The sequence below is a fragment of the Pleurodeles waltl genome, chromosome 9, assembly GCF_031143425.1.
Source record: "Pleurodeles waltl isolate 20211129_DDA chromosome 9, aPleWal1.hap1.20221129, whole genome shotgun sequence".
In the NCBI taxonomy this organism is placed as follows: domain Eukaryota; kingdom Metazoa; phylum Chordata; class Amphibia; order Caudata; family Salamandridae; genus Pleurodeles; species Pleurodeles waltl.
The window spans coordinates 873,661,585-873,686,014 of record NC_090448.1 but is presented as its reverse complement, the minus strand read 5'-3'; the positions used below and the strand labels follow the sequence as shown (position 1 = coordinate 873,686,014).

Sequence of the window (24,430 nt, the reverse complement as noted above, 5' to 3'; positions counted from 1 at the left end):
CCTCCGGCATGGCAACTTAACGTCGTACTTGGCCAGCTCATAAAGGAGCCCTTTGCACCTATCTACAGGGCAGACATCAAGTACCGCACTTGGAAGGTGGCTCTCCTTCCTGCCCTTGCGTTGGCACGCAGAGTTAGTGAAATCCAAGCTTTCACTATACAAGAACCTTTTTGCAGTTCAAACAAGATAGAGTGATTCTATACACCAATCCCAAATTCATTCCTAAGGTGCCTTCGGAATTCCATATCAACGAGCCAGTGGTGCTAAAATCTTTTTTCCCGAACCCACAAACTACTGCAGAAAAGGACCCTGCATTCTCTCGAGCCTAAGAGGTGCATAAAATTATATTTGGAAAGAACAAAGTCATTCCGGCAATCCAATCAGTTATTCATAGCTTTCAGTGCCAGTGGAAAGGACGCTCTGTGACAAAACATACTATTTTCCATTGGATTAGAGACACAATAATCTTCTGCCATCAGAAAGCAGGAAGACCATTGCAAACAGGTGTGAGGGCGCATTCTACCAGAGCTATAGGTGCATCCTGTGACTGTTTGCTGGTGTGTCAATTCAAGACAACTGTCAGGCTGCGACATGGAGGACAACTCACACCTTCACACAGCATTACTTCTTGGACACAGAGTCACTTCGGGATACAGCCGTCGGACAAGCGGTCCTTAGAAACCTGTTCCAAGGTGAGCTTAACGATTCCTTCCCTCCATCCGCTTAATTTGCATTATCTCACATTTGCTTTGAAAGTAATTCTGTAGATTGTAAACTAAGTGTATGTACATATTGTCATGCCGGTACACATTTCAGAGTGATATGTTGCTATCTGCATGTCTAAAATGTGTTATTCACTGCTTACTATTCTGATTCAAGCATGTCAATCTATGAAAGTTCCAATACCGGAGTAAGGAACAAGTTACTTACCTGTAACGGTAGTTCTCCAGTATTGGAAACTTTCATAGATTCACATGCGACCGACCCACCTCCTCTCGGGAGCTCACCTTCATTCCCTCAGTACTAGCTGTATTGCTACACTTGTGCTTGGAAAATCTGAGGGAAATCAGCTCCTCACAGGAGGGTTCCAAAGGGTGGTGTGAGCTGACTGGTTGTCTTTTAAGTTTGCTCTTTTTTTACAAAACAACTATGATATGTTACTAAATTAGAGGCCTAGTGCCTTTAGAGCTTTATGTGCAATTGAGTATGACTTTTTTGTATTACACCGGGGACTTCCATCTCGACGACAGGGAATGATTCAAGCATGTGAATCTATGAAAGTTTCCAATACTGGAAAACTACAGTTACAGGTAAGTACCTTGTTCCATTTGTCATGCTAGACTCAGTCAACCTATTTCACTATATAGCTATCTTACTGTCTCCACCCTTCCTGGAGTAGCAATCTTCAGCATCACTCACTATTTTGACCTCTCTTCTTCTGGAGAGAAAAATGGCATAATAGAAAACACCATTACAGGAATCTTAGGGATTCCTACTTTCAAATATTTCAGGGTTGCCTTATGGCACGTCCTTCCACCATCTGGCAGAGAGAGAAGGTTGAAATTTAAGAAAGGTGGTAGCACACACTAACATGTTTCAGCCGCAGACATGCAGTACAAGCAGACCTTGGTGATTTCAGAAGAGCTACTTAGGAGACTACCAGTGCAAGGTAATCCGGAGCCCCTGTTTCAACTTGGGAATCATTTCTTCCCACAACTCCACATTTGAATACACTAGTACAATGTATTTTCTCCTGGCCCAGGAGTCCCAAAAGCAACAATGACACATTACGTCATAGGACCCTTCAAATAATACCTCGTATTACAAAGCGTTAATGCCACTTTTCAAACTTATTTTACATTTTTTAAATAGTTTTTTGAAACTTTTAGCTAATCTTTCAGCATTAGGAAAGGCACAAATAATTACAAGTGACTGCACAAAAGATGCCACATGACTATGTAGGTGGGGAAGCCAAGGCATGTTTGAGCCCATCAGGGGCAACAGTATGGCTCTAGTCCACTTGTAGACCCCAATTAAAGGATAAGCCATAGACACACCATGCCACTGCCTTCTCTAACTCTTCTTTAATTAGTTCTCTAACAGAAAAATAAGTAGCCACATCCAAAATTGTAGAAGAGCTGCCATAACCCAGTACAATCATTTTACATATTGTGATTTATAAAGGAAGCGATACGTGGGCTTAGCTCGTACTGGGGCTCTAAGGATTATGCTCCCTATGAATATGTTGGCACCTCTTCCTGACAGATGGTGTTAGACAGACCTACTAGCAAGTTACATTTACTTCCTATTTTGTTAATTTTCCAGAAGAGATATAGATGGATACTTTCATATTGCAAACTGTTAGACCTGACAAGCGGGATGGCGGTTCTCCAAACCATTTTGCTTTTTCTAGGAGGCTTTGCTGATCCTGTTTGAGTGGCCTTAGGGCCATGGGCACTTTCCCACCGTACGTGCAGTGTGAAAGTGCAAGTGCGCTCTCCCTACATAAGTTAAGAAGTGGCGCCTACCCATATGTGCACCCTTGTACATTGGTGTTTTCATGAATATACTGAGCCTGGTATGGCTTACCTACATGTGCACACTTGCACATTGGTGTTTTTCATGTATATTCTGAATCTGGCATGGCTTACCCATATGTGCATCCTTGCACATTGGTGTTTTCATGTATATACTGAGCCTGGCAGGGCTTATCTATATGTGCATGCTTGCCCAGTCTGTGTACACTTGCACATTGGTGTTTGCAGGTATATACTGGGCCTAGCATGGCTTGCCAGTCTGTGCACACTTGCACAGTGGTATGTTCATATGTATACTGAGCCTGGCACAATTTGTCAGTATGTGCACACTTGCACATTAGTGTTTTTAAATATGTACTGAGACTGTCACAACAGGCCTGCATGGGGGCACTTGCACCCTTATGGTGTTCTCAAAGCTTGTGTCCAGCCTGCTCCTGCAGGCTTGTGAGTGTGCCAGCGCACAAGTGCCCACAGAGTAAAGAATGCCCAAGTGTATTATCATTACCATTGAGAGCTGCTCTGCCCATAGGTTAATATAGAGGAAAGTTTATAATTAATCCTTGCTGCAATAGTGGATTGCAGTGGAGCAGCCTCTATGTTTAATATCATTAGCTTCCTAAAGACAAACCCTTTCCAATGGTAAAGGTAGTTTTGTCAGTAATCCCCTGACAATGTCACTCCTAGAAAGTGGGCATTTTCATGTTTTCAAATCCCTTTTGTGTGCCTTTTTAATCCAAGATTCATTCCACTAGGAGCTGGGGAAGCCACATCTGTGCATTCCCCAGCAACAGCTATGAAACCTGGGCAACTGAAACGACAGACCTCTGTCAATTGAGGGCCTGGCTGGATAAATTGGAGGGAGAGGTTTTGACACTTGGCCTCTCAGAGTCATATCATGGCACCACTAAAGATAAAGATCTACACTCCATGGCCCCCTGGTAGATATGACTGAAATTTCGGGGAGACATTTGTAGTTCAAAGGAGAACCCTTTGAACCACCCTCCAACTTCAAAGGTACATTTGAGTATAACTAGGGATACCACACTTCAGCAATTTAGAGATACACCTGGAGGAACGACGGACCCAGTCCCGAACTGTGTGGTGCACACTACCAGAGGAATCTGTAGTGCCCAGGAGTATTTACTGCCCTAGGAAGGGTTTGCGCACAGTTCCTGTATCGTGACTGGCATGGCCACACTGCTTGCTGCAGTGTGACACTCTGAAGTGTGCTCCCTAAGGGCTTGATGGTTTGCTCCATATTCTGTGTGGAGGTGTTAGAGACATCAAAGACCTCCTTTAAGGGACCTACACCTTCTACAGTGTCATCTAGTGAGCAGTGCCTTCCAACGCATCCACGTTGTCTGCTGGATTCCACCGGTTACAAGTGGTGTCAACAGAGAACTAAGAACTGTGCCTGAAAACTGTATTTGCCTGGCGCAGAGCCTGCAAAGCACCGCCCATATTCAAGGAGTGTGGCCCTTCATTGGGGGGCTACATCACGCATAAGCATTTGGTTGGTAGTGAACAGATTACTGGTTGCGGGACCCCACGTGGCCTGCTGCCGTTGAGTGTGCCGCATTTCACTCGTGCGACACCCAACTGCACTCTCATTGCCTGCAGTGTCTGTATCACTGATTGCGACCTTGGGAGGTGGATGCGTACCCAGAGCAGTGCCACATTCTACCTTGTGTGGTAATGCTGAACTGTCGTCTGTGTGTGTGTGACCGGATTGGTCTGGTGCTGCTCAAGTCATTGCGCACCAGACGTTGTGCCTCATTCCAGGGAGGTACAGAACGGGAACTGATTGTGTGTTCAGAAGTGCCTGGTGTGACTCAAGTCATTGTGCACCAGGTGTGGCGTCTAATTCCCGGGAGGTGCTGCAGGTAGTAACCTTTTGTGGAAAAGTGTGATCGTCTGGTGCGACTCAAGTCATCGCTAACCAGACCTGGTGCCTCATTCCAGGTAGGCACAGCATTGGTACTTGTCGTGTGCTAGTGTGGTTGTCTGGTGCGACTCAAGCTATTGCGCACTAGAGGTTGTGCCTCATTCCAGGGATGCACAGTGGTGACCTTTTGTGTATGAGCAGAATTATCTGGTGCAACTCAAGTCATCACACATCAGACATTGGGCCTCATCCCAGGGAGGGCCTGCATTGTGCCCATACCAATGGGCATGGAATTTTGCAAACTCTTTGTATGCAATCTGTACACCTGAGGCGGTCCAAGACATTGCGCTCCATACGTGGAGCCTCCTGTTCTGGGAGGTTGCTGGATTGATAACTATCTGTGAAGTGGAGTGTCTGGCTTGGCTGTGCACCCCTGTGAACAGCATGTCCCAAGACGACCCTCCCCCTGTGCCTTGCAGACCAGGGCCCATGCTGGAAGGCCGGTTTGGAGACTCCTGAGTGAACTTCCGGAGTGGGGACCATAGCTCCATTTGCCGACTGTTACCAGATCAGCGGTTCCCTCTTTCTTCCCCTAAACCTTTGTCCCGGGATCCTGACTAAGTTTAAACCCAGGTCTAGTATCCGGGGAAGGGTTACTTCATCTCTAACTCTGAGGGGGCTGGAATTTGTTAGAGATGGAGGAAGGTTTGGGTCCAAGAGGGGTCTGCAAACTCATTTACACCTCACCTGACGGCTGTCAGTACACCGCATTAGGGTGCTAGAAGAGAGTGTGCATGAGTGCATGTATGCTAGTGTGACTGATATCCGTGGCACTGCATAGCAGTGCTGTGTGAGAGTGTGTCTAGGCTTAATTTCACCACGCTGTAGCATTGCTGCGCATGTAGTTTACAATAGCAGTTGGCATTGACGTTTAATGGTACTGCCTAAACCATGGTGCTGTTTCAAAAGTGCAATAGTTGTCTGTATGTACACACTGCTGCTATTGTTGGGAACCAGGATCCATCTTGTGACTATTTTATATTGAGTTGGGGGGGAATCGCTGGGGTGGGTCTCATGCCAACCTGGTAGTACCGCATGTGGGTGTGGGGAGGGAAAGTATTGTTTTTCTCACATGTACATACTGCTGATGTATTAACACTGTTGAGCCTCGTACTATTTGTGATCTTTCTGAAAACGATTTATGCCCAGATTTACATGATGTTCATGTGGTGTTAATTTATGTGTGTGTTGAATACAACCTTTATTTACATACACCTTATGTGAAGTCTTGTTTGTGAAGCTCAGTGTACGTATTGTGTTGACGTGCTGTGCCAATGCTTTACGCAATGCCTCTGTGGTAAGCCCGACTGCTCTGTGTCAAGCTACCCAAAGGTGAGCACATATTATACAGTGAGTGTAATCACCCACCCCAGGAGTGGTAGGTTCCCCCTGGCTAGGGCCTGGTCTCAGTCAACCAGAACGTGCTGCCTCCAACACAAAGTAATGACAAATAATGCACAGACCGACAGACATTAAGTAGTACAAGAAAGGCACAAAAACAAAAATTTAAGTAAAATACCTTATTGTGTCCAGTATCCCCTCCTCTGACAATCTCAGGTGCCATGTACTCTATGGTGCCACAAAAGGAATATGCTCTTTCTGTCTGAAAATAAGTCAATAACGTTACACATCTGAATCACTTGATTTCTCATTCACATGCAATTTAAAATTCTTTCTAATCCGCTTCAATGAGGGAGCTACCACAGTACCTTGGGGCTATTTCAGAGCTTGGCAGATGTACCATCAGCCAAACGTTTGATTCTACTGCTCTAGTAGGGTTAGGGTACCATGATTTTGATGGCAGAGCCTAAGCTGGCTTCACCACTGGGAAACCTTTCACCACCGACATGTCCGTCACTACTCTAATGTACATAAGGACGGGGTGGGTGGAGTTGTGATATACACCAGCGGTTCCCTAACGGTGGTCTGTGGACCCCCAGAGGTCCGTGACACATTTCCAGGGGGTCCACAGGCCTGGGACGACAAGAAGGCACTTCTCCAGCTGGGGCCTCTCCACAAAAACATGTGCGTGCTTTTATTTATGAAGCAGTTGTAAAAGCCCTCAAAGTTCCTTGAACAACCAGCAGCTTTCAGGCGAAAAAAAAAAAGCATCAAGTTCACTCCGGGGATTAATATACCCACTGGAGCGAGATGGAAGTTTTGTCTAGTGGCAGTTTTGACTCATCTAAGGTAGTGCAGATGGTTAATATGCCGGCTGCAAAGAACAGTATTTTATGTGCATAACACAGTGGGTTACTGCTTTTGTCACAGAGATTCTTTTGTTAATATGCAGTTCATAAGTTACATACGTAGTCTAGCACAGTGAGCGATGAACTACCATCAAAGAGTTGCATGCAAACTGCATGGCACAAATTAGAAAGTTTGTTTTTTTCACAGTCTCTCATTATCCTTATGCTGCTAAAAAAAAAAGGATCACTGTGTTATGTTCTGAATTCTGAGTTTGTGCATATCCAGACCGAGCACTCTTAGAAAAATGACTACCAGCGTGGATGGCGTCAATCCTACACCTTGTAATCCCCTGTAAAGTGCCTCGACACCCTACACTGGTATGATAGTTGCTATAAAACAAATGAATAACATGTAACAGAGAGGCTATGGAGAAATGAGAGGCCCTTATGTTTTTACTTCCTTTACCCACCACATATTTATGTGAAAAAGCTTTCTCAGATCTTATGTACCTAAAAAATAAAAACATGAATTGCTCGGGAGATGTAGAATCTGACCAGAGGATTCAGCTTTCCTAAAGAAAACCAAATACTGAAAAGTTAGTCGCCAAGATTCAGCGCCACCTTCACATTAACATTTTTCAATTTTTGCATACTTTTTTCAATGGAAAATAATGATATCATCAGCAATTCGAGTATTTTTTTGGTGTGGACTTGTTTTTGTATTTTTTGCGAATTACTGTTTTAATATTTGAAATTTATATTGTACAAATTGCTTGGGGGTCTTCGGCTTCCAGTGGTGATTCAGTGGGGGTCCTCAGGAATCAAAAGATTGGGAACCACTGTAATACACTTTTCCTGCTCAGGACCACCAAGGAAAGCATGCGATCCCAAAAGAGAAAGCAAATAAATTACATCCACATATTAAGGGAAAACTATCACCAGATAAGGGTAATTTGTTTTTTGTTTCCCAAAAAGCAAAAAACGTTGCAGAGCAGAAAAATTCAACATGGGGCCTATCCAGCAAAGCTTCGGTGCCTTTAACGGAGCCGCAGTCGATCCACTAAATCAGCTATCCCTGAGTGCCTGGCACGGATCTCTAAATATGGTGGATAGTCTTACACTAGACTAGCAGAGAACATCCATCCACTGGTCCGGAAGGCCAGCAGGCCATCTGCCAATCCAGTAACAAACACCTTACTTCTTACATTATCTTTTCATCAACCTTTCATATTTATTTTTTGTTGAATACCATTGAGCCTCCTGCTGTACAATGGTATGTATACCTCAAGTATGGCATGATTATTACATAGAAATGAACTGTTGTTACAAAAGCTTAGCTGGTCTTCCAATTCCTTCTTGCTCCCGTTCATGGCGGCTAAACATGACAGCATATATGGTTGATAACGAATAATAGGTATTTGGAATGCTTAATTTTTTTAATTATTGTATTTGTAAAAAATATTATTTGCAACCTTTTCAGCACGGGTTACTTGTCATTTTTAAAGGTGTATAACTGTGAAAAGGCCTTGATTAGTTGTTCATGGGATGTTTTACTTTGGAACCTGTGCAAAGGTGAATGGAAATCAACTGGGATTTATAACAATCATTTGGCCTTCTAAAAGGTAGTTCTGCATAAAGGACACTGGCAGTAAAAAAATGTCTACACACATTTTCGAGCTTGGCTTGGTTACATTAAAAAGATAATGATTTCACAATGTACAATAAATCTGTGCCTGGGCAAAAGTAATCTGGAAAAGTTCGGAAGCTTTGCAAACCAGAAAGATCTGAACTTTACCAGACTCCACTGTTGAAAAAAATCCTTGTTCACTGATACCATGACCTTATTATTTATATGTTAGCAAAAGAAAACCCCAGACAATTTGAGTTAGTCTTCAGCTAGCAAAACACCACCTTGTCATAAACCCTAGCACGAATGTCATTCTATGCACCTAAAATGAAGCCCACATATTCCTTTGTAAATACAGGCCCTCAATCCTAGACATGTAATATTACCAGCAGGCGATACCTCTTATGGAAACGCTGATGCCCTAGGTTTCAGTTTATCCCATGATGCAGTATACGGAGACTTGTAGGATACAGGAGGCATGGTAAGGTGTTCTAGGGTTCAGAATATCAACAAAATTCAAATTACTGCATTTTTTCCTCTGCACATGTCAAGATTTGTGAAGAAAAAATGCAGGGTCTCTGAGCTTTTTTTGCACCACTTACAATATATATTAAAGATGACCGAAGCACTTAGAATAAGGGACAATGCAATTTTGGGCCCTTGTGTAAAGTCTTTATGGTCCTCGTCTCTCTGAGGAAGGTTTAGATTATAGAACTAGGTGGTAAAAACATCGTGGAAGAGAACAGATAAACTCAGTTATATGTGTATTTTTAGGCTTTTTTGCTGCAACTTTTTCACTTAAGTTTACATTTTATAATCATTACACCATATCCAGGATTTAGATGCACACTTTTTTCACTTGCAAGGTTTACATTTTAAAATCATTATACCACAGCCGAGATTTAGATGCATACTTTTTTACTTCCATGGTTTACATTTTAAAATCATTACACCACATCCGAGATTTAGATACATACCTCATCAATAAGAAGTTCTTTACTGAGACCAAAGTCCGTCAGTACCACATGGCCATCAGCATCTAGCAAGATGTTCTCAAGTTTTATGTCTCTGTATATGATTCCCAACTGGAAAAAGAGCGGAAAAAAAAGTAGTTTGCAAAGTATCATTCTGCAATGATAACTGACATTGTATTAGCTGATCTAATAATATGCTGCCAGATACTAACTGGATCTCAGAAAAGTCTACTTAAGAATGACTGGTTTCATCTAGCCCACACACAAAGGCTGTCCAAACCTTCTAACTAGTTTAGGTTCTAGCCCAGGTACAAACACTGTCAACAATCAAACAATATTACCACTCTTTTTACCACAAGTGTGCAGTCCCACATTTAGTGCGTACAACATGATTGTTCACATCATGAAGGTAAAAGAGGCCATATATTAATTTATAAAAGTCACCAACAACGAGGAACCACAAATAAGGTACCCTTTTATTGCCTAACATTTGTTACTTCTGAGTCACAGGTTCATGAATATAGAACCAAATACTGTTCGCCAGGGAACAGGGAGTAAGAAAGAAGTGTGGAAAAGATAACTAGATCATTGTTTTTTCGCTGCTATAATTTCCTGCGGCACACCTGACCAGACTCATATCCATGGTAGTATATATATGAAGACAGCAATGCTTGCTGAATAAATTTATGGAATTTCATGATGCTTCTGTAGCTGATCCTTGGAGAGGTTGTATACTTTTGGGTAATAATTTAATACAGCCACCTTGCTTTGACTAGTCTCAACCTTTAGCCCTGGTACTGTATTTCAGAAATTGCTGTTTCTCTGAAAAGCCCAATTCTCATTGAATTTAGATCTAGCTCAACTTGTAAGTGCCTACCTCCTTATGTGACGTCACCTGTCTTGACCGTGTATTCCTCCCAGTGAGCATGCTGGTCCTGAAGAGAAGCAACTGTGGCCACCAATATGTGACTTCTTGTTGAAAAGTACACCCTTGTCTGGCACTGTCCAATTTTGTCCACTTGCTCAACTACTGTTTCATTGGAGAAACTACTCTAATCTCCCAGATGTGCAGTGCTCCTTTACATGGCCATCCTGCACTTGGGAGAGGACAGATTATTCAACTGTCTAACTGTTTTAACTGTCTATACTATACAAATTCCATGTCCACCAGAACCAAAGCATGGATTGAGACACTTAGAATATTGTTGCATACTAATGTAATAGAGTACATTAGGCAATCATTAAGGATGAAGGCATTAAAAACTCATAATATCAATCGCTATTACAGAATTCAAGTGACGTACACATTCTGGGATGAGATCGGAGGAGATAATGTACTGTTAATGCAGAGAGATATCAGAAACATATTGTGACTCAAAGAAATGGGTAATGGAAAGAAGCACTTTCTAAAACTTCAAAAGTGTGTGTTACTTTTTTAAACAATCTGGAACCTATAAAATTTCCTCTTGTCTTTGTTAGTGTAGAACACACTCATTTTATCATAATTATTAAAAGGCATAGTATTTCAATTATCTGAACAGCTTACAAATCCAGTGACTTTCGAAAAAAAGTCTTAAAAACTAAACTTTATGAATTGGCTTTTGAGGTATTGGATAGCACCTTCAAATTTGAGGTAGACTATGCAATGCACTCGTCAGCTTTTATTAACAAAAGGTGTTTTCATGAAAACAAAGTACTTACAAATGGCAGCTTGATTTAACTCATAGGTGTGCACTTCTAACGTTGCCCTTAATGCAACTAGTTGTTTTAGTTTCTTTTGAAGGAGCCTCAGAGGACTGAGCCAAACACCAAAAATGAGGATGAGAGGGTGGTGACTGTGAAGAGAAAGTGGCTGTAAACAGTAAGGTAGAGCCTGTTGACAGTATTCCTACCATCCACTCAACTGTGGTAAACTTTAAAGCATGAAGATCCAAACTAAAGGTCTTAAGAGTTTTGTAAGTTCAGGACATTTGCCAAAAAGTTACAGATGCCCATCCTTTTTTAAGTGTGCAGATATCAATACACTCTAAACAGGTTGTACAGGGTACCCAGCACTATTAGTTGATTTCCCACACCAAGCAAACTCTAAGTATGGCTGTAAGTAATATTCGCCCCAGCAAGGTGGGTGGACATGGGAGGGGGAAGTTGGGGAATCCTCCCTGATTCAGTGTGGAGAAGCTTCTAAAAATTAAAATGTATGTGCAGCTTTTAGAGTACCTTGGCCAACAGCTGAATGTCTTCAGCTAAGTCTGTGCCATTTACTTGTTATATGAACAGCTATCACCTAATTGTTTCCCTAATTTCAAATTTTGCTTAATAGATACTTGATCTGGTTAAATATCCTTTGTTTGCAGATGTTGTTCGTCAGTTAATTACTTTATAATGTGCTTGTCTTCTTCCATGTTTCACAGTTGTAACAGGTTCAATGTATATTACAGTGGTATGTCTCTAAACAGGTTATAAAAACATCTTGACCAAGTCCACCGAGTGTCCATTTATGATCTTTTACAGAGGTACTAAATATACCAAAAGCAGGTCGAGCTGCAGCTGCAATAATCACATTTGGTTTGCTTTGTATAACTTAATCAAACTGAATAAGGTAAAAAATTACACTTTTTTTTATCCGTTCTTGTACGTCTACCAGTTTTTCGAAAGGCAGAATACAACAACAGGCAAAATTTTGTGTTTTTTGGATTTGTATATGCATCTAATGTGCCTCTGAAACACTTCTGAGAGTCCGAGAGTTCTTAAGTGAGTCCTGATGAATTGAAGGAAGCTCTGAATCCTCTGTTATGGGAATTTCAATACATTAACGTTTTTCCTACCAGAGAAAGAAAACATTTCCACATTTCTTTTTCCACAAAGTTAAATGAGAACCTCCTCATAAAACAGTTGCATCAGTCAGAATCTTTTCACAGCAACTTGCATCAATCTTCTGACCATACTACTTCACTTACAGGAAAGGCATTGCAGAGATAGGATCCGAAAACTGAAATCCAATTGATTGAATATAGGGACCACAGAGGTTCTGTACGGAACAGAAACCACATTCTTTCCCAGACAAAAAGGTCTAACATATGTCAAAAAGACATATCAAAAACTAAAACACAGGCTTTGGTAATAGAGGTCTGGAATATTAGCGGTAGTTGTTCTCCACAGTGTTGGATTTTATCTGTCCTTAAGCTTTTTGCTCAGTTTAGAAATATGCTCATTTGATCTTGTCAATATTCTAAGGTTTTTGTTTTCCATCCATGGGAAGGTCAATTGTCTTTCTCTGTCATGATGCGCAAGAATACCCACATACAAGTCTCCATCTTAGGAAAGGAAACATCCTTTAGAGATGTTATGAAGCAGCCTCTATCGTTTTTCATTCTAGCTGAAAAAGCTCTGCATATGTTACAGTTTTCAATCATGATCCAAATGAAGCAGCAATTGTTTTCTGTTTAGCATCTTCCAGATTTACATGTTACTAATTAGATTTATTTTGCTCAGTACTTAAACATATCCTTTTTCAGTTATGGAGGTCAACACTTAAGTTGAAAAGAACAGCGTCCAGCAGGGTGCATGTTTCAGTTTCAAGCTGGAGGTGAAGAAAAAGCAAGAATTTTCGAGGGGCAGCGTCCCTGTTTGGTCTCATGAGCTACCACTATATATATATATATATATATATATATATATATATATATATATATATATATATATATATATATATTAAAGCAAGGATATAAGATCAGCGGAACACTGTAACCATGTTTTTTTCCAGTGTTGATTCAAAAGGATAGGCTGTAGTGGTAAAAATACAATTCAATAAAGTCATGCCTTCCTCTGTAAATATTATCCCATTATACAGAATTGAGCTCAGGATCTTGCTCATGGAGTTGCGTAATCTGAGATGAACTCAAACTTTAAGTGTGACCACTCAAGTGAATTACATTTCTATTTTTTCAAACTCATGTATTATACTGGCACAAACAACAATGATGGGATGACTCTGCAGACCACAGGGTTAGGTTGAAATACTGACATCGATATGGCCACGGAGGAATGTGTACTGCAAACAATTGTAATACCGAAAAAGCCTATACTCAGTATATTTCTCATACGTCCATTCATTTAATAGTATGAACTTTCAATTCTCATTAATATCTATAACACCACTGATTTTGTTAGGATCTTATTTGATTTAGTCCGTTGTTTTCAAAGGCACTTGCTCTCTAAGTCAGAGGTGACCAGCTCTAATGCCTTTTTTCATGTACTGGGGACAGTCCTCCTCCAGCTGACCCAGATGCCTACATGTTTTGAGCTCAGACAGCAAGACTAAAATCCTTTCTTTGATGAACCTCTTCATGTTCATGTCATACACAAATGCTTTACCTCTTAATGTAAGAAAGGAAGAGGCAATCTATCTGCCACACTGCTTTATGCTCACAGGAACTTTTGGGTGCCGGGAATTGTAGTAAATATGCGTAGATTCCTTTCAACATTACAAAAGGCAAGATAAACTTTTATCTTTTCCAACATGATAATGCAAATGTATAATCAATTTAGTATTTTTCACATACAATCCATCTCAAGACCCACCAAATTTTATGTTCTGTTTGTCTGCTTGTTAAATAATAATATTCTGTGGATGCATTTTAAAGTTGAGTAAGTTTAAGCATTCCATCTAGATGGAAATTCTTCATTTTTCTTATGGCAGTAAACGCTATTATCCCTCACATAAATACTATTATCAATTTAGGATTGTTTTTCTAATATTCTTCTGGTATTGATGATGGAAACCCTCTAAGCGTGCACAGAGTTCTCAAAGCCTTATTAGTTCACAGATTAAACAGTCTACCACAAACTTTCAGCTGCAGTTGACACTAAAGTTCAAAGTCTGACTTAACCTGCGTAAAAGGGGATGCTGATTTGTGGAACAATTTTGGGGGGGATTTCTAGAAAGGTGTATCTCAACGTATTTGAATTTGTTTGTTGTTCATCATTTTGATTATTTTACATATAACTATTACTGTTTAAAATGAGGCTAAATCAGCTAATGCTAATGAATTAATTCATCAGGTTCCCAGGCACAAGCCTGATATACAGCTCAAGTTGCATCTTGATCTGTCGCCAATATAGGCGATCTGTTCAGGCTCCTCTCAATGTAGTTGGCACTGGAGGAAATTATGTGATCAGGTGTAAGCCAAATGATATCCCAATCCCTAATGCAGGAAAAGGGGCTGTAACGACTTCCAATTGGATGAACACAATCACAACGACCAAACAGGTGTAGTTTTAGTAGGAATCATTGGCACTACTTTTGTGACACCTACAAATACAGACATTTTAATGAAAACAAAATTTCTTAGTTATTTGGGCCTATAAGCAAACCTTAGCACTCAAACTTGAAAACATTGCCCCTTCAAAGTAAACTAAACTTTTTTTAAATAGTATTTTGGCCTCGCTATACTATCTGGGACCGCAGAAAAGGCATTAAAGGCCTCACAGGAGTGGATCTGCACTTCATAATTTGCTCTATGGGTCCTACGAGAGTACCGCAGTACCCCCCCAAAAAAAAGAAAGAAAAATGAAAGCGGCCATTGGCCGATCATGAAACATTACTCAAAAGTAAGCCTGCAGCCTTCAGAAAAAGTCTCAAATCAATATCTTCAAAACCATTAGTATACTGGTATTTTCAAGAGGCAGACTGGTGTGAACACAGTCACAATTCATCATTGATTCAGAAAGAACTGCCAAGCAGGAGATACCAATAACAGCGTACCCTGGCCCTAGGACAGGTTGGAGTACTACAGAATGAAAAGTGTCATCAGTTCAACATCTGAAGCAGCACAACCACCTAGTAATAAAAAAGAATTGGTGGTATGGCAGTTTTTCAGACTTCTAGCTTGCCAAAAAAATAAAAGTGGAAAGGAAGCTGGAACTGGTTGCCCCTGAGTGGTAAAACTGGTCAGTATTCCATGAAAGCGAGAGGGATGTGGCAGCATCTGAGGACTATGCATCCCAACATCATAGCTTGTGCTGAGGTGGAGAAGAGTCAAGCAGCAAAAGGAGAACAAACTGCCTCAGATTAAGTGCTGTGTCAACAGCAAGAGGAGGATGCTAATAGGATGCTGCATTTTGCTACATATTGCAGACACTGCCTAAAGATTATGGCATCTTGAAAGCAAACAAAATGATTTTTGCAAAGCCAAGGAAGATCTAAAGAAACAACACATGTAAAAGTTAAAAAATAATATCTAAAGTTCAAACTCACAGTAGTTTGAAACTGTGGGTCATGTCAAGTCTTTTAGAGGGCAATCAAATGAAGGTGTACAGAGAACACTCACTTTTTGAGAAAGTGGTAACCCATTAAAGTCAATAGAGGCATTTTGTTTGTTAGGTGAATGTACACGGGTAAAAAGATGCTACATACTATCAAATGTGGGTCACGTAACAGATATGTGCCCTACATGCAACCAAACAATATGGCCATTTACACTTGACTGATGATACAAAATTAAACACAAGTGTACCTTGTTGGATTACTTCAAGTCTATTTTGGAATTTTTTTTATTGCTGGACTGCTCATAGTTATGTGCACGGGGTCCAACTGTGCACTGAGGTTGAGGTTAACCAATGAGAAATGCTTTCCTGAACAAAATTCAAAAGATACAGTATAAGAGAGTCTCAACCCACCCATCACACCAGTCAGGACAGTTCCCAAATGGTCATCCTTTCAACCTCTTGGCAAAAAGGACCTTCTTAAAATTATTGCTACAACCAACTTGTCAGCACTCTCAGATGAAGCTTTAAAAGCATCCTGTATCAGGTAATGGTTTAATGACAATCTAACTCTACTGTCTGAATTCAGCTTTCCAGCAACTCTCAAATCTGAGTATGTTACACCATCACTACTTAAGAATCTTAATCCTGGCCTGGAAAATCTCCAAAAATTATGGAAGGTGGCCAAACTACCCTTTCTGAGTAAAACCTAAAAAGAAGTAGCTAATACAAACTCACTCACGTGTTACAACAAACAACGCCCTAAACAAAACACAATCAGGCTTCAGACTAAAACTAAGTATGGAATCAGCCACTCTAAATATCATAGAGGAAGTTTTCACAATTTTAGAGGAAGGAAAAACACTTGTCTTATAGTGCTTTTAGACCTGCCAGCAGTGTTTAAGACCATCAACCAAACATCCGTGCTAAACCTCCTATCAGCTAGCATGGGGGCACGGCCTTGCAGCAAATAGAGTAAGGCTGTCAGCTACAGAGTGCTTGGTCCCACCTGACCCCATCCTGCCTGCAATGCAATATATGCAGAAGAAGAGGCTGTCCCCCTGCTCCCCTGATGGCGAAGGGGAACCCTCTGTCGCAGTTTGTGGATGGGGCATGCTGGAAAATAGCCAACTGGAGGACTTGAGCCACGACTGCAGGGTCACCTAAGATGGCGGCCGGCACCTGAGTACTTCCCGGCGCCAGGGTAGCAGAAATGCAGAGACACAACACTGAGAAGCGGCGTGGTCCGGAGGGTGAGGCCGTTCCCTGATGATTGAATGCAGGGCTGAGATGGCACTAGGGACCCCGCACTGGCAAGAAGCCCTGTAAGAAGATCGAGGGGGGCTCTGTTCACAGCCCCAGCGTAATTGGGCCAAAACCTTTGTGGCTGGGCTGAAAGTGCTACGGCACCCCTGATCACTGGGGATTGGCACCCACAACTTACCTCTGGACTAATCGGCAGGAGGAGAAGCCCCGGAGGGAAGGCCTGCCTCTTCAATCCGGCTCTTTGGGCTGAGGCGGCTGGAGGCCCATGGCAAGGAGGTGCGGTGGCACTGGCCTTGCTGCTGGAGGAGTGTACAGTCACGTGGGAGCGTCCCAGGCGGACGGCTGACAGATCCGAGGGAGGGCTTGCACCGCCCCCCTCGCCTCCAGCATCGATTCCTGAACGGGTCTATATTGAAGGCGATACAGTGCCACCTGAGGAGAGGATGAGGGGGATGCCATATAACATTTATGTGCAGCGTGATGCACAGTGGCACTTGAATGAAGTGGCGACCGCCGGAGTGGCGCTGCGGGCCTCAACTCAGCTGTTCCTCTCCCTCGGCACCTCACGGTGAGATGGGAGGCTTCTGCATGTGTGCCACTACTGGAAGGCAGTGGAGCACAAACGGGGTGGAGAGGCCTGAGGCCTATCTCAGGTGCACATGATTCCTGGCAATCTAATTTTTCCTGTATCTGATGCCCGATTAAGGAGGTGGACCCGGGTTGGCGGAAACTGTACCATATTGCTACATCTTAGTGCCCTGGACATGCAACCCTAGACATTACACCCTTCTTGGCGCCAATTGTTGGGAGGTGCTCTGGCTCGTCTTCTTTTGTAGCATAAGCGGACCTCCCCTTGCCAGAGACATTGCCCACGTCAGTTGGGATCTGACCGAGCACAACTCGGGGGCACACAATGGGCAAGTACATGAGGAAACGGGATGGGACCATGACGGATCCCAGCACCCTGGGGTCGACCGCGACTGCCCAGAGCAAATGCCACCAACAATGACTGCAATAGTGCCTCCCACCCCCACGCTCCAGGATGTGTTGCAAGCCATCGCGGCATCACGAAAGATCAGGAAGTTAAGATTGACATGCTGAGCATTGATATCGGCCTCTTGCGCAATGACAATCGGTGTCTGGTGGAAACGGTCACCACGGCTGAGGGGGAGATCTTGGAGGCGACCCCTGTGGTGGCAGCAGCTGGCAATCACATGAATTCCATCGAGCCTTGCTTGAAGACATTGGCGAACAGGGCGAAGGATGCCAAAAACAGGGCGCACCGCAAAAACATTAGGGTGGTGGGGCTACCCAAACAAATTGAAGGCCCTGGCATGGTGTGGTATCTGGAAGACTGGTTCTGACACAAGGTGGCTCCTGAGGACTTGTCTCTCTCTTTTTCACTTCAGAGCGCACCCACAGGGTCCTGTCCCAGCTGCCTCCTCCGGGCGTTCCGTCGAGACCAGTGATGGCGCGCTTGCTCCATTTCAAAGACCGTGATTTCATTTTGCAGCAGGCCTGACAGAGGGGCAATCTTGTGGTGGAGAATAACAGGGTTTTGATATTCCTGGAATTCTCCAGAGAGGTACAGCGCAAGAGGGTTGCATTCACCAAGCTGATGAGAAGACTTTGGGAGCTAGGGGTGGCGTACTCCATGCAGTTTCCTGCACGACTTTGAGTAGAAACACTAACAGGGGTACATTTTTCTCAACGCCTCAGAAGATTTGGGCCATCCTGGAGCAACAACCTAGCCTGGGTCCAGGAGAGATGCTCTGGGCACAGAAGAGGAAGCGCCGCCCTCGCTCCTGCCGGGGGCAATCCCAGGCATTGACTTGACCTCCCACCGAGGAGGAAGCATAGAGAGAGTGCAGAAGAGTGATTAATATGGTCGCCTCCTTGTTTGGGTCGATGACTGGCCCTTCGTCCCGTCCCAGGAAGCGAGGAGAGAACTGATTCGGACATCGAGTCCCTTACCTCGGCACATTCCAGCGCGATCCTGCCGGTGATCACCCTGGGGACAGCTGACAAGCTTCTCTAACGAAAAACTCTGGCTCTACAATTGACCAGAGCCGCTGGGATTGGGGGGTACCACCTTACATTGCTCATTGTTACCAACCCAGTTGCCCTTCACTGCGGATAGATTGTTTATGCTTCTCTCTTGCTCAGTTGTGGTGTTGGTTGGATGGGTGCCTGAGACGCCTGGAGCCAGGCACTGTGAACTGGCTGGACTACCGCCTCCCCACCACCGTTAGCGGGAGCGTTTGAAGACACAACCATGTTTGTTTCTCAAAGCCTTATTAGTTCACAGATTAAACAGTCTACCACAAACTGTCAGCTGCAGTTGACACCAAAGTTCAAAGTCTGACTTAACCTGCGTAAAAGGGGATGCTGATTTGTGGAACAATTTTGGGGGGGATTTCTAGAAAGGTGTATCTCAACGTATTTGAATTTGTTTGTTGTTCATCATTTTGAATATTTGACATATAATTATTACTGTTCAAAATTAGGCTAAATCAGTTAATGCTAATGAATTAACTCATCAGGTTCCCAGGCACAAGCCTGGTATACAGCTCAAGTTGCATCTGGATCCGTCGCCAATATAGGCGATCTGTTCAGGCTCCTCTCAATGTAGTTGGCACTGGAGGAAATTATGTGATCAGGTGTAAGCCAAATTATATCCCAATCCCTAATGCAGGAAAAGGGGCTGTAACGACTTCCAATTGGATGAACACAATCACAACGACCAAACAGGTGTAGTTTTACTAGGAATCATTGGCACTACTTTTGTGACACCTACAAATACAGACATTTTAAAGAAAACAAAATTTCTTAGTTATTTGGGCCTATAAGCAAACCTTAGCACTCAAACTTGAAAACATTACCCCTTCAAAGTAAACTAAACTTTTTTTAAATAGTATTTTGGCCTTGCTATACTATCTGGGACCGCAGAAAAGGCATTAAAGGCCTCACAGGAGTGGATCTGCACTTCATCATTTGCTCTATGGGTCCTACAAGAGTACCGCAGTACCCAAAAAAAAAAAAAAAAAGAAAAACGAAAGCGGTCATTGGCCGATCATGGAACATTACTCAAAAGTAAGCCTGCAGCCTTCAGAAAAAGTCTCAAATCAATATCTTCAAAACCATTAGTATACTGGTATTTCAAGAGGCAGACTGGTGTGAACACAGTCACAATTCATCATTGATTCAGAAAGAACTGCCACGTAGGAGATACCAATAACAGCGTACCCTGGCCCTAGGACAGGTTGGAGTACTTCAGAATGAAAAGTGTCATCAGATCAACATCTGCAGCAGCACAACCACCTAGTAATAAAAAATAATTGGTGGTATGGCAGTTTTTCAGACTTCTAGCTTGCCAAAAAAACTAAAAGTGGAAAGGAAGCTGGAACTGGTTGTCCCTGAGTGGTAAAACTGGTCAGTATTCCATGAAAGCGAGAGGGATGTGGCAGCATCTGAGGACTATGCATCCCAACATCATAGCTCGTGCTGAGGTGGAGAAGAGTCAAGCAGCAAAAGGAGAACAAACTGCCTCAGATTAAGTGCTGTGTCAACAACAAGAGGAGGATGCTAATAGGATGCTGCATTTTGCTACATATTGCAGACACTGCCTAAAGATTATGGCATCTTAAAAGCAAACAAAATGATTTTTGCAAAGCCAAGGAAGATCTAAAGAAACAACACATGTAAAAGTTAAAAAAATAATATCTAAAGTTCAAACTCACAGTAGTTTGAAACTGTGGGTCATGTCAAGTCTTTTATAGGGCAATCCAATGAAGGTGTACAGAGAACAATCACTTTTTGAGAGAGTGGTAACCCCATTAAAGTCAATAGAGGCATTTTGTTTGTTAGGTGGATGAACACGGGTAAAAAGATGCTACATACTATCAAATGTGGGTCAAGTAACAGATATGTGCCCTACATGCAACCAAACAATATGGCCATTTACACTTGACTGATGATACAAAATTAAACACAAGTGTACCTTGTTGGATTACTTCAAGTCCATTTTGGAATTTTTGTTATTGCTGGACTGCTCATAGTTATGTGCACGGGGTCCAACTGTGCACTGAGGTTAACCAATGAGAAATGCTTTCCTGAACAAAATTCAAAAGATACAGTATAAGAAAGTCTCAACCCACCCATCACACCAGTCAGGTCAGTTCCCAAATGGTCATCCTTTCAACCTCTTGGCAAAAAGGACCTTCTTAAAATTATTGCTACAACCAACTTGTCAGCACTCTCAGATGAAGCTTTAAGAGCATCCTGTATCAGGTAATGGTTTAATGACAATCTAACTCTACTGTCTGAATTCAGCTTTCCAGCAACTCTCAAATCTGAGTATGTTACACCATCACTACTTAAGAATCTTAATCCCGGCCTGGAAAATCTCAAAAAATTATTGAAGGTGGCCAAACTACCCTTTCTGAGTAAAACTTAAAAAGAAGTAGCTAATACAAACTCACTCACGTGTTACAACAAACAACGCCCTAAACAAAACACAATCAGGCTTCAGACTAAAACTAAGTATGGAATCAGCCACTCTAAATATCATAGAGGAAGTTTTCACAATTTTAGAGGAAGGAAAAACACTTGTCTTATAGTGCTTTTAGACCTGCCAGCATTGTTTAAGACCATCAACCAAACATCCTTGCTAAACCTCCTATCAGCTAGCATGGGGGCACGGCCATGCAGCAAATAGAGTAAGGCTGTCAGCTACAGAGTGCTTGGTCCCACCTGACCCCATCCTGCCTGCAATGCAATATATGCAGAAGAAGAGGCTGTCCCCCTGCTCCCCTGACGGCGAAGGGGAACCCTTCGTCACAGTTTGTGGATGGGGCATGCTGGAAAAAAGCCAACTGGAGGACTTGAGCCACGACTGCAGGGTCACCTAAGATGGCGGCCGGCACCTGAGTACTTCCCAGCGCCACAGTAGCAGAAATGCAGAGACACAACACTGAGAAGCGGCGTGGTCCGGAGGGTGAGGCCGTTCCCTGATGATTGAATGCAGGGCTGAGATGGCACTAGGGACCCCGCACTGGCAAAAAGCCCTGTAAGAAGATCGAGAGGGGCTCTGTTCACAGCCCCAGCGTAATTAGGCCAAAACCTTTGTGGCTGGGCTGAAAGTGCTACGGCACCCCCTGATCACTGGGGATTGGCACCCACAACTTACCTCTGGACTGATCGGCAGGAGGAGAACCCCCGGAGGGAAGGCCTGACTCCTCAATCCGGCTCTTTGGGCTGAGGCGGCTGGAGGCCCATGGCAAGGAGGTGCGGTGGCACTGGCCTTGCTGCTGGAGGAGAGTACAGTCACGTGGGAGCGGCCCAGGCGGGCACCTGACAGATCCGAGGGAGGGCTTGCACCGCCCACCTCGCCTCCAGCATCTATTCCTGAACGGGTCTATATTGAAGGCGATGCAGTGCCACCTGAGGAGAGGATGAGGGGGATGCCATATAACATTTATGTGCAGCGTGATGCACAGTGGCACTTGAATGAACCGGCGACCGCCGGAGTGGTGCTGCGGGCCTCAACTCAGCTGTTCCTCTCCCCCGGCACCTCACGGTGAGATGGAAGGCTTCTGCATGTGTGCCACTACTGGAAGGCAGTGGAGCACAAACGAGGTGGAGAGGCCTGAGGCCTATCTCAGGTGCACATGATTCCTGGCAATCTAATTTTTCCCGTATCTGATGCACGATTAAGGAGGTGGACCCGGGTTGGCGGAAACTGTACCATATTGCTACATCTGAGTGCCCTGGACATGCAACCCTAGACATTACACCCTTCTTGGCGCCAATTGTTGGGAGGTGCTCTGGCTCGTCTTCTTTTGTAGCATAAGCGGACCTCCCTTGCTAGAGACATTGCCCACGTCAGTTGGGATCTGACTGAGCACAACTCGGGGGCACACGATGGGCAAGTACATGAGGAAACGGGATGGGACCATGACTGATCCCAGCACCCTGGGGTCGACCGCGACTGCCCAGAGCAAATGCCACCAACAATGACTGCAATAGTGCCTCCCACCCCCACGCTCCAGGATGTGTTGCAAGCCATCGCGGCATCACGAAAGATCAGGAAGTTAAGATTGACATGCTGAGCATTGATATCGGCCTCTTGCGCAACAACCATCGGCGTCTGGTGGAAACGGTCACCACGGCTGAGGGGGAGATCTTGGAGGCGACCCCTGTGGTGGCAGCAGCTGGCAATCACATGAATTCCATCGAGCCTTGCTTGAAGACATTGGCGAACAGGGCGAAGGATGCCAAAAACAGGGTGCACCGCAATAACATTAGGGTGGTGGGGCTACCCAAAAAAATTGAAGGCCCTGGCATGGTGTGGTATCTGGAAGACTGATCCTGACACAAGGTGGTTCCTGAGGGCTTGTCTCCTTCTTTTTCACTTTAGAGCGCGCCCACAGGGTCCTGTTCCAGCTGCCTCCTCCGGGCGTCCCGTCGAGACCAGTGATGGCGCGCTTGCTCCATTTCGAAGATCGTGATTTCATTTTGCAGCAGGCCTGACAGAGGGGCAATCTTGTGGTGGAGAATAACAGGGTTTTGATATTCCTGGAATTCTCCAGAGAGGTACAGCGCAAGAGGGTTGCATTCACCAAGCTGAAGAGAAGACTTTGGGAGCTAGGGGTGGCGTACTCCATGCAGTTTCCTGCACAACTTCGAGTAGTAACACTAACAGGGGTACATTTTTCTCAACGCCTCAGGAGATTTGGGCCATCATGGAGCAACAACCTAGCCTGGGTCTGGGAGAGATGCTCTGGGCACAGAAGAGGAAGCGCCGCCCTCGCTCCTGCCGGGGGCAATCCCAGGCACTGACTTGACCTCCCACCGAGGAGGAAGCATAGAGAGAGCGCAGAAGAGTGATTAATGTGGTCACCTCCTTGTTTGGGTCGATGACTGGCCCTTCGTCCCGTCCCAGGAAGCGAGGAGAGAACTGATTCGGACATTGAGTCCCTTACCTCGGCACATTCCAGCACGATCCTGCCGGTGATCACCCTGAGGACAGCTGACGAGCTCCTCTAACGAAAAACTCTGGCTCTACAATTGACCAGAGCCGCTGGGATTGGGGGGTACTTCCTTACATTGCTCATTATTACCAACCTAGTTGCCCTTCACTGCGGATAGATTGTTTATGCTTCTCTCTTGCTCAGTTGTGGTGTTGGTTGGATGGGTGCCTGAGACGAATGGAGCCAGGCACTGTGAACTGGCTGGACTACCGCCTCCCCACCACCGTTAGCCGGAGCGTTTGAAGACACAACCATGTTTGACTGTTGTGTGAATGGGCCAAACCATTTGTCGTTGGGAGTTGGGATATTTTTGATCCAGTTGATAAGAAAATTATGTTATGTTGTGTCTACTTTTCGAATGCCAGATTCGCAGTGGTGGTGGGGCTCCCACTGGGGGTGGGACTAGTGCACCAGTGACCTGCCATTCACTACCTATCACCCTCCCAAACATAATGGATTACAAAGTTCTGACATGCAACGTTAGGGGATGTACTCGATGTCCAAGCGCCACAAGGTATTTTCACATCTTACTAGAAGGGGGATACACATTGCTCTCCTTCAGGAGCTCCACTTGCATGCCAGAGAAGGGCGCACCCT

At 44.0% G+C, this 24,430-nt stretch overlaps 1 protein-coding gene across 3 annotated transcripts in view; it reads right to left on the bottom strand.

Annotated features, from left to right (window-relative positions):
• Window positions 1-24,430, bottom strand: part of RPS6KA5 (ribosomal protein S6 kinase A5) — a 451,666-nt gene that overhangs the window by 285,279 nt on the left and 141,957 nt on the right. For all 3 annotated transcript variants that reach the window (XM_069208183.1, XM_069208185.1, XM_069208184.1), the window contains exons 5-6: window positions 9,276-9,383; window positions 6,002-6,085 (exon numbers count right to left, since the gene is read on the bottom strand). In XM_069208183.1, coding sequence (XP_069064284.1) covers window positions 6,002-6,085; window positions 9,276-9,383 — 192 coding nt within the window. The remainder of the gene's footprint in view (window positions 1-6,001; window positions 6,086-9,275; window positions 9,384-24,430) is intronic.